This window comes from Symphalangus syndactylus, chromosome 8 (genome assembly GCF_028878055.3).
Source record: "Symphalangus syndactylus isolate Jambi chromosome 8, NHGRI_mSymSyn1-v2.1_pri, whole genome shotgun sequence".
Classification (NCBI taxonomy): Eukaryota; Metazoa; Chordata; class Mammalia; order Primates; family Hylobatidae; genus Symphalangus; species Symphalangus syndactylus.
The window spans coordinates 82,698,456-82,716,141 of record NC_072430.2 but is presented as its reverse complement, the minus strand read 5'-3'; the positions used below and the strand labels follow the sequence as shown (position 1 = coordinate 82,716,141).

Sequence of the window (17,686 nt, the reverse complement as noted above, 5' to 3'; positions counted from 1 at the left end):
CATTTCTCCAAAGCTATTTTTAACCTTCAAGTGCTTTGGGCTGTGCGATATCTGGAATGCAAGTGGACTATTTAAAGTGCAACTGATGGTACTGACAAGAAAGAAGGGCTCTGTGGTTATCCACATATGTGGATGAAATATTTTTTTAAGCTTTGGTAAATAACTAGCTCCTGCTGTTAGCTTTTACTAACATTCTTTATGCCCAATATTTTACCCATAACCAAAAACTAAGGGATTATTCAGATAGGCCCACAATACAATTTGCCTAAATTGATCTATATGTTTTGTCCCCAGAAACAACATATGTCTTTAAATTATCTTGACAATCCATCGTTAATTTTGAATTCTTAAAATAAAATACATGGAATATGTCCAGCCTGGATTGGAAATAAAGCACAGGACAGTACATTGTTCTGTGACATTTTCCCCCAATATTTCAGAAATAATATTAAATGTGCTATAAATATATCAACAAAAATCAAACTTTGAAGAGTTAAAGGAATATAATTAAAAAGTAATTCAGTTTAACAAAAAGCCACAAAGTTGACTGAAGTATTTGAAAGCAATGCTTTCAAGTAACTGCTTTGAAACAAACAAACAAACAACAACAACAAAAAACCTAGTATTCCACTGAAGTGATTACAGGGTAATTCACCAACAATCATCTGATACGTAATGCCTGCCTGTTACACAGATAATAAGATCTTCTTGGTCTCCTTTTCCACTGACCAGAAAAAGCAGCAGTACATTCCATTTGTAGCATGAGAATTAAGTTATATATCAGAAAACCTTCCTTACAATGAGGTCTTCTAAATATTGAACTGAGGGAGGCACCTCTACCTTCAAGCTTATTGTTTGAAAAAATATATTTTTCCTATCATGCATGATTTAATTAACTCCATGTCTAAAGGCAGAGAATTGGTTGATTTTTCAAGATTCTTTCTAGATCTGCAAATTCATGATTTATATATAGGAACACTGCTTAAAGAAAAATGATATTATTTTTTCATTACCAAATATCTTTTTGTCATATTAAGAGCTTCTTATTAAAAGATCAGTCTCAGTTCTAATACAAAAAACTGCACTATTTCAATTCAAATGTAGACTCCTAAAAATCTTATTCACATTTTATTTTTAAAAAATTCTTACTGTAACTAAAATTTTTTCTAGGGTTAGAAAGGATCAGTTTACTATAATTCTATAGGGCCCCTTTACATCTCTTTTGGCATAGGAATTTTAATCCTTTACTCTAGGCACCCGAAATACCTTAGCCTTTTGTGAACTTGCTCTTGCATTACTTAAATGTCTCTTTTCAAAAAGAACTTAAATATAAACTTTGAAGTAATAAAATCATTTTATTACATTTGGCAGATTTTGTTTAAATTAAGTCTGTCAGAACAAACTTGCTCTTGTCAATGTAATTCCGACCTTTAATACTCATTGTTTGTAAAAATTTTCGCCTTCAAAACTGCAAAAACAAGCTATAGGAATAGGAAATATGAAGAGAAACTTGTATATATGATTGTTTGCATTTTTTCTTCGTTGTTGTAATTGTTTTTGGCTGTCAGTTTAAGAAAGGACTGCCAAGTTCCAAATGGCATTTGATAATTTTAAAGTTAAATTTTAAATTTGATAAAACTAAAGTTTAAATATAAAACTTTAATAGTTTTGTCATGGTCATAAGCCTACCACATTATAGTAATATGCTTCCATTATAAATAAATTTTTTTAATCTCTAACATTATTCTTACAATCTACTGCAAAATCTTCAACATTCATTTCACTGGTTTATTTTTATAAGGTACCTACCGGTTTTCCTTTTTTTTCTTTTAACATAGTGGAGGTGGACTGTATACAAGCTGTTTATTGAGACATACTGCATTCTGAGCAGTGTCCTAGAGTAGCTACAGAGGAACTCAGATGATAAAGCAACATAATATTAATAGATAAAATACATCTGTGGGTGGGTTAGAAACTAAGACACCTTTTCAATGGCCAAAAGTTGCATGCCAAAATTTATATTGAAGTGTTATTAAAAAACAAATTTTCCCCATTTCAGCACTATGCCCTTGGATAAGTAGCTCTGTTCCAAGGGCATATTTAACTACCCCCCCTAGCTGTTATTTTTCCTTATTATGTTTTTTGGCCACTCTCAATTATTAAGATAATTATGTGACTAACCATGCCCAGTTCTTAATTAAAGAAAACACTTTTAGATGAGACCTTATTTCTGATTCTTCTCTTTACACTAGCGTAATAAATAGTTCCACTGGTGAAAACCTTTACATTATTTTTAACTCTAAGTAAACTCTTAAGCAGTGCAAAATCAGTCTGGATGACAGGGCACAGCTTCTTGGGAATTTTATATCATAGAACTGGAAGAACCCCCAAGTCGCTTATCTTTGCTGTCAGAATGACCCTATCTGTCACACCATTGACATCTGATTTTCCCATTCTTGATGCTTAGACACATGAAAAGGGAAGAAGAGTCCAACCTTCATTTGCAGTTTTGAACAAAATTAATCGGTTGTACAAATTATTTTAATCACAGGTTTAATTGGTTTGCAAAGTAAGTTTAATTGCTAAAATAAATGGGAAGAAGACTTACAGCTTGTTGTTGCATGGCAAACACCTTACATACAGAACATAAAGTTTACTTTTAGCTTGCCATAGCTGATACTTTCCTTCATCCTTTCATGATTTCACTTTTCTAAGTTCTTCCTTTATATATATATAAGCCCAGGAGCAGAATGGGGGCACACATATATATACACATATACGTATATACTATATGTGCTATATATCTATGCATATGCAAAAAAGACCACAAATGTAAACAGAAATTGGCCTGGGCAATTTCAACGTGAAAGGCCACCTAGTAATTATATAAAGGTAACTATGTCCTTCGCCCACTTTTTGATGGGGTTGTTTGTTTTATTCTTGTAAATTTGTTTGAGTTCATTGTAGATTCTGGATATTAGCCCTTTGTCAGATGAGTAGGTTGCGAAAATTTTCTCCCATTCTGTAGGTTGCCTGTTCACTGTGATGGTAGTTTCTTTTGCTGTGCAGAAGCTCTTTAGTTTAATTAGATCCCATTTGTCAATTCTGGCTTTTGTTGCCATTGCTTTTGGTGTTTTAGACCTGAAGTCCTTGCCCACACCTATGTCCTGAATGGTATTGCCTAGGTTTTCTTGTAGGATTTTAATGGTTTTAGGTCTAACATTTAAGTCTTTAATCCATCTTGAATTAATTTTTGTATAAGGTGTAAGGAAGGGATCCAGTTGCAGCTTTCTACATATGGCTAGCCAGTTTTCCCAGCACCATTTATTAAGTAGGGAATCCTTTCCCCATTTCTTGTTTTTGTCAGGTTTGTCAAAGATCAGATAGTTGTAGATATGCGGCATCATTTCTGAAGGACACGAACAGACACTTCTCAAAAGAAGACATTTATGCAGCCAAAAAACACATGAAAAAATGCTCATCATCACTGGCCATCAGAGAAATGCAAATCAAAACCACAATGAGATACCATCTCACACCAGTTAGAATGGCCATCATTAAAAAGTCAGGAAACAACAGATGCTGGAGAGGATGTGGAGAAATAGGAACACTTTTACACTGTTGGTGGGACTGTAAACTAGTTCAACCATTGTGGAAGTCAGTGTGGCGATTCCTCAGGGATCTAGAACTAGAAATACTATTTGACCCAGCCATCCCATTACTGGGTATATACCCAAAGGACTATAAATCATGCTGCTATAAAGACACATGCACATGTATGTTTATTGTGGCACTATTCACAATAGCAAAGACTTGGAACCAACCCAGATGTCCAACAACGATAGACTGGATTAAGAAAATGTGGCACATATACACCATGGAATACTATGCAGCCATAAAAAAGGATGAGTTCATGTCCTTTGTAGGGACATGGCTCAAACTGAAAACCATCATTCTCAGTAAACTATCGCAAGGACAAAAAACCAAACACCGCATGTTCTCACTCATAGGTGAGAATTGAACAATGAGAACTCATGGACACAGGAAGGGGAACATCACACTCCAGGGACTGTTGTGGGGTGGGGGGAGGGGGGAGGGACAGCATTAGGAGATATACCTAATGCTAAATGACGAGTTAATGGGTGCAGCAAAACAACATGGCACATGGATACATATGTAACAAACCTGCACATTGTGCACATGTACCCTAAAACCGAAAGTATAATAATAAAAAATAAATAAATAAATAAATAAATAAAGGTAACTATGAAACCCTAAAAATTTCTTGAAAGATCCCAAACTATTGGTCGAAATGATTTTTGAATGCATATGTGCTAAATAGATGATTATAAAACAACTCGGAAAGCTCTATTTCCATTTATTTTTATCTAAATGAATTAAATGCACCCATATACTAGATTGCTGTTTCATATATTCTTTTTTTACAAACAACTAGGTGGTCCCACGTTCAGAAGGAAAAGTTCATACACTTACTCTGAGGGATGTAAAGTTAGAAGATGCTGGGGAAGTCCAACTAACAGCAAAAGATTTCAAAACTCACGCCAACCTCTTTGTGAAAGGTAATTACAAGGCTTATTTTAAAAACATGTATAAGGCAGAGGCTCATAAATAATGCCAACTCTCAATTATCTTTATATGCTGAGTACTATAGATGTTTAAAATCAACCAAATAATCAAAAGTCTAATTTTACTTTTTAGCATAACAAAATACTTCACAGACTATCTTTTTAAAGATTCAAAATTGAGCAGCATGAGTTTTACTTCCTCCTTCCATCTCTGTTGTTTTTATTGCACATCCTAGATTTTCAAAAGCCAGCTGGAGGAAGAATTATTATCAAGCTAGGTATCCATCACTTTATTAACCAAGAGTTGGCTGTTATTTCCTTAATGTTTCCTAGTTTTTAAAAATGATTTTCCTCGTCTGTACAAATAATGATAAAATATCATTATTAGAGGAAAACGTCTGAGTGTAATCAAAACTTGAAAATAAAACTTAGGACAGAACAAAGCCCTGGAGATGGCAGGGGAAAGTTGAGAAGGTACCAAAACTCTTGGAGAAGGAAAGGAGTACCTTGGCTAATGAGTATGATTCTTTCAGAACCCCCAGTTGAATTCACTAAGCCTCTTGAGGACCAGACGGTCGAAGAGGGAGCCACTGCAGTGCTGGAGTGTGAAGTCTCCAGAGAAAATGCTAAGGTGAAATGGTTCAAAAATGGGACAGAAATCCTCAAAAGCAAGAAGTATGAAATTGTTGCTGATGGCAGGGTGAGAAAACTTACTATACACGGCTGTACCCCAGAGGATATTAAAACATACACTTGTGATGCTAAGGATTTTAAGACTTCCTGTAACCTGAATGTCGTGCGTAAGTATTCTTCTTACAAAGGACTTTTCATTTGCAATTCTTTGATAACAACAACAACAAAACAACACAACACTTTTTGCATGCCCTTCTTGGCCTAACTGCATTTCTTGGCAACTTCTAGTATTGACACTAACCTAACCTGATCCTTTATGTGTTTAAACAAAAAAAGAAAAGAAAAGTCTTATTCTGTGTCTGATCTGATTAATGATAGAGCAATCACTTTTCCCTATGCTTCTTTTCTCTCACTGAGTAGTGAGTAGATGTGCTCTTTGTCTACATGGGGTCAGCCTACTGTATGGATATCCTGATATGGATGAGGAGAAACTGAATTTTAAAGATAAGTAGGGAGCCCTAATTTTAAAAACAAAGTAAAAGTGATTTCCATGTGGAAGGAAAATGAATTTTCAAGTGTGGGGAACAATTAGAAAATGAGCATGAAATTTCAGTCTGAATAGGAGTATACCAGAGATCTGCTGCAATATGACAAAGCACATTCACATGATTCAATCTCTGAGAATAAGAATGGATAAGAAGATGGAGTGAGGCCCTGGATCTTTTGAGTCCTGGACTCTTTGAATGAAGAGAACTCTAATGGTTTTTAACATTACTTCTTCCTCTGGTGAAAAAATGTAATGTCTTTTTTCAAAATGCCACATGCTAGCTTATTTGTTTCATTCATTCCTTTGTCCAGTGATGACATTTTTCTGCATATTTTGTGCAATATTTGTTTGTTTGGTTTGGTTGCTTGCCATCTGTCAACAGCTACGACCTAGTGACTCTGTGCTTCATGCATCTTGTACCATGTTTTTCTTACCACTTTGTGATTGCTCTGCTAAAGCTTATGTCAAAGTAGCTTCTTGGGGGGTCTCCTTCTTCCCCTTGACATCTACCTTCATTCCAAGAAGACTCAGCTGCAAGGAGCATATCTTCAAACCTATTAGACAGCATTTGTCTCAGAATCTTATTGCTCAAGAATGGTCATCTTGGGAAGGACTCACAAGGAGCTCTGAAAGAAGGAAGGGCAAGGGGGCAGCTCCCTAATCCTATACACCAGCTGAATTAATTCTAGAGATGAATGAAATAACAGATGTAAAATCCTAATCACCCTCCCATACAAAACACATTGCTTTATTGCACTAATAGATGTTATGCTTGACTTATATGTGACGTCTTCAAAGCTGATTTTTTTAAAAAGATGAATATATGTTTTAATTACAGCCTCATGCCTTTTAGCCATACACAAGGCTGGCCATAGTGCTTCACGTGTTTTATCTTTGAATTCTGCTAATTTCTCAAAGATTGTGTTGAGTGCCTTAAATAAGTCAATGTTTCTTTGCCACTGGTGTCTGAGGTTTCCTTTGACATTATCTTTCAAGTCTGGTGCAGTACAAATGAAGATTTTTCCTCCAGCTATTATTCAAAAGAACTGAGATGGCTCCCTAGTATATATACTGTACACACACACACATGCACACTAGTTGAACATATAGAATGCCACATAATTTTATGTAAACTAAAGAGATATCTAAAAAGCAAAGCATCATACCTAATGGGCAGCTTCAAGTGATTTCAAAGTCAGTTGTAGTCTATTAAGATGGAAAGGCCCTACAAAAGAGTCACTTTTTCTTAATGTATACTATGGTAATGTCAGAGTAAATTTCCAGAAACCTCATTTTGAATTCTGATGACATTCTCTTACAGCTCCTCATGTGGAATTCTTAAGACCACTCACAGACCTTCAAGTTAGAGAAAAAGAAATGGCTCGATTTGAGTGTGAACTTTCTCGAGAAAATGCTAAGGTCTGTGATTGTATACCTGTCATCTTGTACTGTCAAATAACTTTATATTTACTTTTGGTCTAGCCAAAATGGAAAAAAAGTTAGTCACAACTTCTCTGGTCACCACTTTACTTTTAAAGATAATTTTAGTATAAAATGTATTCTTGACTTTAATTGTTCTCTTTTTAGTATTATTAATTTACTATTACTTGAAAAACACTGGACTCACAATCGGGAGATTTAGATATTAGTTTGAACCATATGAAACTGCTGTTTTCTTAGATCAGAAAAAGTCAAATATCAGCAATTATATTTCTTTCAACTAAGTACCTCCTGTTGCCATTAACTACCATTGGCAAGTTTCTTCAAGTCTGAGCCTTAGTTTACACATCCAAGAAGTTAGTCTGCATGATGTCTAAGGCTCACTATAGCTCTAAACTTATATGATCCCATTGTTTTTAATAACTGATAATAGTATCACAGCAGCTCACTTAACAGTAATTGGTAAGATTGTTCTTGCTTTTGGGGTTTGTTTATATTTGTGTCTGCCACCTTGGTTCTTCTTCACACTATGAAGTCTTGTTGGTTGCTTTCAGAAAAACTCAGGATCATAGTTTTTCTTAGGGACACTTGTGTGAAGGAACAACAAGAAAACTGATAATCTATTTATCTTAAATATAGGTTAAGTGGTTTAAAGATGGTGCTGAAATTAAAAAGGGCAAAAAATATGACATCATATCCAAGGGAGCAGTGCGCATTCTTGTCATCAACAAATGTCTACTGGATGATGAAGCTGAATATTCCTGTGAAGTAAGGACAGCGAGAACTTCTGGCATGCTGACAGTTCTGGGTAAGAGTAAAGTCATTCTTTGTGAAGTATATGTGTTGGGAAAAAATAATAATTTCCAACTTAACTCAGTGTGGTTTTTGTTTTTTCAATGCTTGCAGAAGAAGAAGCTGTCTTTACCAAAAATCTTGCCAACATTGAAGTTAGTGAAACAGACACTATAAAACTGGTTTGTGAAGTCTCCAAACCTGGCGCAGAAGTGATTTGGTATAAAGGGGATGAGGAGATCATTGAAACAGGAAGATATGAAATACTGACTGAAGGACGGAAGAGAATCCTGGTCATTCAGAACGCTCATCTTGAAGATGCTGGCAACTACAACTGTCGACTCCCAAGCTCTCGAACCGATGGCAAAGTCAAAGTACATGGTATGAAAACTACAGTGAATAATCTTTTATTTATAACAATTCACACTTGCTAGATTTAAAGTACAAAGACATACGTTTCTAATATCTTGTAATTTTTCTTCCCAGAACTGGCTGCTGAATTTATCTCAAAGCCTCAAAACCTTGAAATACTTGAAGGAGAAAAGGCTGAATTTGTCTGCTCTATATCAAAAGAAAGCTTTCCAGTCCAGTGGAAGAGGGATGATAAGACACTTGAATCTGGAGATAAATATGACGTTATTGCTGATGGTAAAAAGAGGGTCCTAGTTGTGAAAGATGCCACATTACAAGATATGGGCACTTACGTCGTCATGGTAGGGGCCGCCAGAGCAGCAGCTCACTTGACAGTCATTGGTAAGTTTGTTCTTGCTTTTAGGGTTTTTTGTTTGTTTGTTTTGTATTTGTATTTACCACTTTGATCATTCTTCATATTATAAAGTCTTGTCGGTTGCTTTCAGAAAAACTCAGGATCGTAGTTCCTCTTAAGGACACCCGGGTGAAGGAACAACAAGAAGTTGTCTTCAACTGTGAAGTCAATACTGAAGGTGCCAAAGCCAAATGGTTCAGAAATGAAGAAGCCATATTTGATAGTTCAAAATACATCATTCTCCAAAAAGACCTGGTCTACACCCTCAGAATTAGAGATGCACGCTTAGATGACCAAGCCAACTATAATGTGTCTTTGACCAATCACAGAGGTGAAAATGTTAAAAGTGCAGCCAATCTAATAGTAGAAGGTAAGTAATTTATATACCACTAGAGATTTTTTCATCAGTTTCTCTTATGAAAATAATTAAAATCAACATATTTTTCTCCTTTACAACAGAGGAAGACCTTAGGATTGTTGAGCCTCTTAAAGATATTGAAACAATGGAGAAGAAATCTGTCACATTCTGGTGCAAGGTGAATCGTCTCAATGTAACACTGAAGTGGACCAAAAATGGTGAAGAAGTGCCTTTTGACAACCGTGTCTCATACAGAATTGATAAGTACAAGCACATGTTAACCATTAAAGACTGTGGCTTCCCAGATGAAGGTGAATACATTGTCACTGCTGGACAAGATAAATCTGTTGCTGAGCTTCTCATCATAGAAGCCCCAACAGAATTTGTGGAACACTTGGAAGATCAGACAGTCACTGAGTTCGATGACGCTGTCTTCTCCTGCCAGCTCTCCAGAGAGAAAGCCAATGTGAAATGGTACAGAAATGGGAGAGAAATCAAAGAAGGCAAAAAGTAAGCAAGATCTTTTTATTCTCTATTTCTGTAGCTATATATACACTTTTGACAATTTAGTGGCCATTATGCAAGCTAACTGATAATCCAATGTCTCCTTTAGATACAAATTTGAAAAAGATGGACGTATACACAGACTCATTATAAAAGATTGCAGGCTGGATGATGAGTGTGAATATGCTTGTGGAGTAGAAGACAGGAAGTCTCGTGCTAGACTTTTTGTGGAAGGTACGTATTAAGTGAAAGAACAATTCTAATGTTACCAATTTTTTAAAATTGTTAATCAAAATGTAAACATATTTGTATTTATTTCACATTTTCTTTCCAGAAATTCCTGTTGAGATCATCAGGCCTCCACAAGATATTCTTGAAGCCCCTGGTGCTGATGTTGTCTTTTTAGCAGAACTCAATAAAGATAAGGTGGAAGTCCAATGGCTAAGAAATAACATGGTTGTTGTCCAGGGTGATAAACACCAGATGATGAGTGAAGGAAAGATACATCGACTACAGATTTGTGATATTAAGCCCCGTGACCAGGGTGAATACAGATTTATTGCCAAAGACAAAGAAGCCAGAGCTAAGCTTGAACTGGCAGGTCAGTCCCTTTCTTTTATTTTAAAATATCCTTCCAATATTCACAGAGATTAGATTTCAGATTTCACAGTTATTTAATGAGGTAATCCTTGTGAGAGTCTTTCATTTCTAGCAAGCCCTACCCACATGTTAACAGTTCTAATTTTGCTCACTACAAAGTAAGTGTCTTGAGTAAAAGGAAATTAATAGCAATAATCTTTACATGCCAGAGCCTTGGACATTTCCTAGTACATGATGACTGTTTATGAACTTAGGCTACAACTAAGCTATCAACCCTGAGAGTCTTGGCAAATCTAAAGACAGTCTTATACTCTCCTACTTTACAAACCCCTGTGTGCCTTTTAGGTATGTTCTCATCCTGACCCAGGACATCCTTATACACTGTCCTTATGAAAAAGCCATTAGTGTACCTCTCATTCATAAGAAAGAAGTTTCTCTGATTTATTGAACTAAGTATGCAGTGCCTACTCTATCAAAAAACAAAACAAAACATGTTTTGCACTACACTGAGTCCTATGTTACTATTTTTGGCAAGGAATGCGCGTCTTATGATTTTATGCCATTCTCAATCCTCTACTCTCCAATCTAATTTGCACACACAACAACAACAACAAAAAGCTATGAGAACTCTAAGCCACTTAGTTTTCTCTGCTATAAAGTTACTGTGGCTTACTTCCAAGGTTATGTAACCAATATTTTCTAATAAATGCATAATAACATGATGTAGCTTGGCTACGTTTAATAGTCGAAAGCATTCACATGTTATCTTTCTCACTAGCTGCACCGAAAATCAAGACAGCTGACCAAGACCTTGTGGTTGATGTTGGCAAGCCTCTGACAATGGTGGTGCCATATGATGCCTACCCCAAAGCAGAAGCTGAATGGTTTAAAGAAAATGAACCTTTATCTACAAAAACCATTGATACTACGGCTGAACAAACTTCTTTCAGAATTTTAGAAGCCAAGAAAGAAGACAAAGGGAGGTATAAAATTGTGCTTCAGAACAAACATGGAAAAGCAGAAGGATTCATCAATTTAAAAGTTATTGGTAAGCCCTTGGGTCTCTCATACTTAATTGGCAAAGCACAATTTAAAAGCAAGACAGCACACTAAAAAAATTCCTTTATATGTGAATTTCAGATGTTCCTGGGCCAGTACGTAACTTAGAAGTGACAGAAACATTTGATGGTGAAGTAAGCCTTGCTTGGGAAGAACCTTTAACTGATGGTGGAAGCAAAATCATAGGTTACGTTGTTGAAAGACGTGACATTAAGAGAAAAACCTGGGTTCTGGCCACAGACCGTGCAGAGAGTTGTGAGTTTACTGTCACTGGTCTACAGAAAGGAGGAGTTGAGTACCTATTCCGTGTGAGTGCAAGAAACAGAGTCGGCACTGGTGAACCAGTAGAAACTGACAATCCTGTAGAAGCAAGGAGTAAATATGGTAAGAAGTTTTAAGTAAATTCAAGCTAGCTTCTAAGTAAATTGCAGTCTTTGCCTTCATCGTCATTACCCCAAACTCGTATTTTCTTCTTCTGTGGTGAAATCCAGATGTTCCAGGCCCTCCTTTGAATGTAACCATCACTGATGTGAATCGATTTGGTGTCTCACTGACATGGGAACCACCAGAGTATGATGGAGGTGCTGAGATCACAAACTACGTCATCGAATTAAGAGACAAGACTTCTATCAGGTGGGATACTGCCATGACTGTGAGAGCTGAAGACCTGTCTGCAACTGTTACTGATGTGGTAGAAGGACAGGAATACAGTTTCCGAGTGAGAGCCCAAAATCGAATTGGAGTTGGAAAACCAAGTGCAGCCACACCCTTCGTCAAGGTTGCCGATCCAATTGGTAAGCCCATCAAAAAAGGGAAATAATTACTGCATGAAATCCAGATATTAGGCCTATCAATTAAAATAAATCAAGTTAAATGAAAGTTAATAAAAAGGTAGAATATCATAAAAATTTAGATAAAGTTTTAGAAACCCAGACTGTGCCTACTTTACTTAGTGAATTCGATAAATCTGTTATTTTAATGGAGATGATATAATTGATTGCAACACTGTCTTCATAAATTGTCACTAACATAAATGGTATGCTCCAACTCTTTCTTTTATTCCAGAGAGACCAAGTCCTCCTGTAAACCTAACTTCCTCAGATCAGACTCAGTCATCAGTTCAGCTCAAATGGGAACCTCCTCTGAAAGATGGAGGCAGCCCAATATTAGGCTATATAATTGAGCGATGCGAAGAAGGAAAAGATAATTGGATTCGTTGCAATATGAAACTTGTCCCTGAACTGACTTACAAGGTAGGTCATTTGCATATAAAAAAGAATATTCAGTGTGGATCATGGACATGACTGTATGTGTTTTTTACAAATATTAATTCATAATCGTAGGTTACGGGACTGGAAAAAGGAAATAAATATTTATATAGAGTATCTGCAGAAAATAAAGCTGGTGTTTCAGATCCATCTGAAATTCTTGGTCCTCTCACCGCTGACGATGCATTTGGTAAATAGATATTTTATTTTTAGATCGGAGAATAGGACATAGCTACTTTGGGGCAACAGGGACTTAAATATGGCACTGCAAACTCATTAACTTTTCTTCTTTGTAGTTGAACCAACAATGGATTTAAGTGCATTTAAAGATGGTCTGGAAGTTATTGTCCCAAATCCTATCAAGATCCTGGTTCCAAGTACAGGCTATCCAAGGCCAACTGCAACCTGGTGTTTTGGAGATAAAGTACTAGAAACAGGGGACCGTGTGAAAATGAAGACCTTGTCTGCCTATGCCGAACTTGTCATTTCTCCAAGTGAACGTTCAGACAAGGGCATTTACACACTGAAATTAGAAAACCGTGTGAAAACAATTTCTGGGGAAATTGATGTCAATGTAATTGGTAAGGAACGAAACGTTTATCATCTAAGGTGATTTGGCAGTATTAACAAATATTAGTTCAGACTATTAACAGTGACTTGTGAGTGCATTTTTTTCCAGCTCGCCCAAGTGCACCCAAAGAACTGAAATTTGGTGATATAACCAAGGACTCAGTACATTTGACTTGGGAACCACCTGATGATGATGGAGGAAGTCCATTAACTGGATACGTTGTTGAAAAACGAGAAGTCAGCCGGAAAACATGGACTAAAGTGAGTTTTGAGCAGCACTGCATCAACGCCAAAAATGAGAGTAGGGGAAATCCCAGAAGGTTGGGATGCCATACAAAAGTCTTATGTGCTACAACTTCTTACCTTTACCTCACTGAAAATGTACAAAAACTTTTTAAGAATGCATCGGTGCTAATGCTTCCTGAGGTAGCTCAACCAAGGATTGTATAATTGTAATTGTCTTGTCTTGTGAGCCTTACCAAATTTGTAAAAAAAAAAAAAAAAAAAAAAAACAAAACAAAAAAAAAAACACCCTACTGACTTGGTACCTGCTAAGTACCCAATATGTACCCATTAAGCTAGAAGCGGAAAGTAAATATTTATTTCCCTGGTGGTCACACTTCTTATTCCACTAGAATACCTTAGTTGACCTAATCAGCCATTATTTCCTCGTGTTTATATTAGTTACTATTCTTTACCCTGAATTAAAATCATATTTCTGATAAGCAAACTGGTAGAATCAACACCTCATTTGCCATCATTTTTAATGTGTACAAACTATGAAGCAGTTGTTTTTCTTATATTGAGTCAAATATCATGTATCCTACTTTACAATTTTCCCTAATATGAAATTAATGTAAGAACAATCCCTAGCATTCAAAACAACTGCAATTTGTATCCCTGGTCATGGTAAAAATCTTTTAAGTTGGGGAAAGGGTTTTTGGGAAATAACTGATTAACTGTATTTCTTTGTCCCAGGTTATGGACTTTGTGACTGATCTAGAATTCACAGTTCCTGATCTTGTTCAAGGAAAAGAGTACTTATTTAAAGTTTGTGCTCGTAACAAATGTGGCCCTGGAGAACCTGCATATGTTGATGAACCTGTAAATATGTCAGCTCCTGCAAGTGAGTACATTCTTGATGATTACTTACCTAATCTTGTTGCCTGTTTTTGCTTTTAGACCTAGAGTTGAAGTTATGGGGCAAGGCAGGGGTTGGCAATGTGAAGAGAACTGCATAGGTGGCCTGTGTAAGACTGACTCTGTCTTCCAAATGTTATAGCGGTACCTGACCCACCAGAGAATGTTAAATGGAGAGATCGAACAGCCAATAGCATCTTCTTAACATGGGATCCACCTAAAAATGATGGTGGTTCGCGCATCAAAGGATATATAGTTGAAAGATGTCCACGTGGTTCTGATAAATGGGTTGCCTGTGGAGAACCTGTTGCAGAAACAAAGTAGGTTTTTAAATTGGCATGAGAGTAAATGTGTACTCCTAGTCACTAAAATGGGCTTTGCTGGGGAAAATTTAAATGTTTGTCTTTTTTCATTGAGAATCCTATGCTGCCGGTGTGTCTGTCTGATTTTTAAAGGTGCTGCTGAATGTACTGCCTGCTCAGGGTTTTCATGACAGTATTGAAATGAAAATGTATTCAGTTATAGTGTTGAAGTAATCCAGGTTTAATTTAAAGACTAGTATTATACCAGGGGTTTGAATTTTTGAAAGATTATGAGTACTACACAATGAAACGATTATCGACATCACAGTAAAACATCCTATTCTGTTTTCTGACAGAGTGGAAGTGACAGGTCTTGAGGAAGGCAAATGGTATGCCTACCGTGTGAAGGCCTTAAACAGGCAGGGCGCTAGCAAACCAAGCAGACCCACAGAGGAAATCCAGGCTGTGGACACACAAGGTATCTATTTTTGATTCTTGTCTTATCAAATAGGCCTCTGACCTTAAATCTGCTTGAACTTGATAACATCATAAATAACTTTTCCAATTCAGAGGCCCCAGAAATCTTCCTCGATGTGAAGCTCCTTGCTGGTCTCACCGTAAAAGCTGGGACCAAGATTGAACTTCCTGCCACTGTAACCGGAAAACCTGAACCTAAAATAACTTGGACAAAGGCTGATATGATTCTAAAGCAGGACAAAAGAATTACCATTGAAAATGTCCCTAAGAAATCCACAGTGACTATTGTTGATAGTAAGAGAAGTGACACTGGCACATACATCATCGAGGCTGTGAATGTGTGTGGCCGGGCCACTGCTGTGGTGGAAGTGAACGTCTTAGGTAAGGAAGGTTCTCATTTTAAAAGGGGATAAACTCTTTGCAGTTACTTTCTTGAAAAAAAAAAAAAAAAAAAAAAGGTGAACAATTTTTTTTTCTGCATCTGTAATGCCATACACAGATAAACCCGGACCACCAGCTGCCTTTGACATCACAGATGTAACCAATGAGTCATGTCTTCTAACATGGAACCCACCACGCGATGATGGTGGATCTAAGATCACAAACTATGTTGTGGAGAGACGAGCAACTGATAGTGAAGTGTGGCACAAGCTCTCATCCACCGTCAAGGATACAAACTTCAAGGCCACCAAATTAATCCCCAATAAAGAGTACATCTTCAGAGTTGCTGCAGAAAACATGTATGGTGTTGGTGAACCAGTTCAGGCCACTCCAATAACAGCCAAATATCAGTTTGGTAAGTTTCTCAATCAGCTGATAAAAAAAAAGATGCTTATGTCAAACTTTCATTTTGGTGTCATATTTATATACAAGACATATAACATTTTACACCATTATCCTGTCTATAGATCCACCTGGACCTCCAACTCGTCTAGAACCTTCTGATATCACTAAAGATGCAGTGACTCTCACGTGGTGTGAACCAGATGATGATGGTGGCAGCCCAATCACTGGATACTGGGTTGAAAGACTGGATCCTGATACAGATAAATGGGTTAGATGCAATAAGATGCCAGTAAAGGACACAACATACAGGTATGCTCAGAATCCCCATCAAGATGTTAAGACAGCAGTATATTCAAATGTTTACTCTTTAGTATTCCTTGGGATTATAGATGATTATATCTTACAAAAAAAATTTTAAACTACTTTTACTCATATTTTCTATTACCTCATAATTTGAAAAATTATACAAATTCCATTCAAGGGCACATTTCTTAGTTTACTCTAAAATATTAACCTTCAGGAAGTTTCAAAGTGTTTGATCCCCCAGTATATTATGATAATGATCACTGTCATAGATATTATAATTAGATTGGTATGTTTGGCCAAGTCTAAAGTGTGTGGCAGTTAAAAAGCAATTTTTAATCTATATTGAAGTGCTTTTCAGTTAAATTTCCAAATCACCTTTTCACGATTTAAATAAATTAGTCTCTTCTGTGTAAAATAAACATAGGCTTCTTCTGCTTCTTACCATGATGTTACACATGCGCTTTGTTCCTAATTCAGAGTGAAAGGTCTCACCAATAAGAAAAAATACAGATTCCGTGTGTTGGCTGAAAATCTTGCTGGACCTGGAAAACCAAGCAAATCAACTGAACCAATCTTAATAAAGGATCCCATAGGTATTATTTATATAATTTTTGTGGTTATTTTGAAGCTCATATGAACTCCTTTTTGACAAACCTAAACAATGATTTCATTGGCTTGCAGATCCTCCATGGCCCCCTGGAAAACCAACTGTAAAAGATGTAGGCAAAACATCAGTAAAGTTGAATTGGACAAAACCAGAACATGATGGAGGTGCAAAGATTGAGTCTTATGTCATTGAAATGCTGAAGACTGGAACAGATGAGTGGGTCAGAGTGGCGGAAGGGGTTCCCACCACTCAGCACTTGCTCCCAGGGCTCATGGAAGGACAGGAATACTCATTCCGAGTTAGAGCTGTGAATAAGGCCGGGGAAAGTGAACCCAGTGAACCCAGCGACCCTGTGCTTTGCCGGGAGAAGCTATGTAAGTCACTCTTGATGTCTGGGGTATATAAATTCTTCTAACATCTGCCTGTGAGCTACGATACGAGAAAATATGAAAAATTCATTACTATTATTTCCTCCTGGCTACATTACTTCTTAGTGACTGCCTGCACTTTCAGACTGACTATTGGGTAATAAAAAAAATGAATTTGTTTTCATTCCTTCTTTTTCAGATCCTCCATCACCACCACGCTGGCTTGAAGTTATTAATATCACAAAAAATACAGCAGACCTAAAATGGACAGTTCCTGAGAAAGATGGAGGGTCCCCCATCACCAACTACATTGTGGAAAAGAGAGACGTCAGGCGAAAAGGCTGGCAAACAGTGGATACCACCGTCAAGGACACCAAGTGCACAGTCACCCCGCTGACTGAGGGCTCTTTATATGTGTTCCGAGTTGCTGCAGAAAATGCTATAGGACAAAGCGACTACACCGAAATCGAGGACTCTGTGCTGGCCAAAGACACCTTCAGTATGCTCTTGCACTTAATCTTTGTGACAATAAGTGCTCTCGCACCTAAATTTTGTGACAGGAAATTATCTCCTTTCC

At 36.8% G+C, this 17,686-nt stretch overlaps 1 protein-coding gene across 1 annotated transcript in view; it reads left to right on the top strand.

The window, feature by feature from the left end:
* The window catches only part of TTN (titin), a 302,859-nt gene that overhangs the window by 198,963 nt on the left and 86,210 nt on the right, over window positions 1–17,686 (top strand). Inside the window, exons 191-216 of the mRNA XM_055289874.1 lie at window positions 4,457–4,580; window positions 5,120–5,386; window positions 7,088–7,185; window positions 7,846–8,014; window positions 8,113–8,379; window positions 8,485–8,751; window positions 8,856–9,134; window positions 9,224–9,632; window positions 9,736–9,860; window positions 9,961–10,227; window positions 11,005–11,274; window positions 11,367–11,669; window positions 11,777–12,079; window positions 12,351–12,538; window positions 12,629–12,743; window positions 12,850–13,134; window positions 13,233–13,384; window positions 14,102–14,249; window positions 14,406–14,583; window positions 14,922–15,043; window positions 15,136–15,423; window positions 15,542–15,838; window positions 15,951–16,137; window positions 16,612–16,727; window positions 16,816–17,115; window positions 17,309–17,608. Coding sequence (XP_055145849.1) covers window positions 4,457–4,580; window positions 5,120–5,386; window positions 7,088–7,185; window positions 7,846–8,014; window positions 8,113–8,379; window positions 8,485–8,751; window positions 8,856–9,134; window positions 9,224–9,632; window positions 9,736–9,860; window positions 9,961–10,227; window positions 11,005–11,274; window positions 11,367–11,669; window positions 11,777–12,079; window positions 12,351–12,538; window positions 12,629–12,743; window positions 12,850–13,134; window positions 13,233–13,384; window positions 14,102–14,249; window positions 14,406–14,583; window positions 14,922–15,043; window positions 15,136–15,423; window positions 15,542–15,838; window positions 15,951–16,137; window positions 16,612–16,727; window positions 16,816–17,115; window positions 17,309–17,608 — 5,824 coding nt within the window. The remainder of the gene's footprint in view (window positions 1–4,456; window positions 4,581–5,119; window positions 5,387–7,087; window positions 7,186–7,845; window positions 8,015–8,112; window positions 8,380–8,484; window positions 8,752–8,855; window positions 9,135–9,223; window positions 9,633–9,735; window positions 9,861–9,960; window positions 10,228–11,004; window positions 11,275–11,366; window positions 11,670–11,776; window positions 12,080–12,350; window positions 12,539–12,628; window positions 12,744–12,849; window positions 13,135–13,232; window positions 13,385–14,101; window positions 14,250–14,405; window positions 14,584–14,921; window positions 15,044–15,135; window positions 15,424–15,541; window positions 15,839–15,950; window positions 16,138–16,611; window positions 16,728–16,815; window positions 17,116–17,308; window positions 17,609–17,686) is intronic.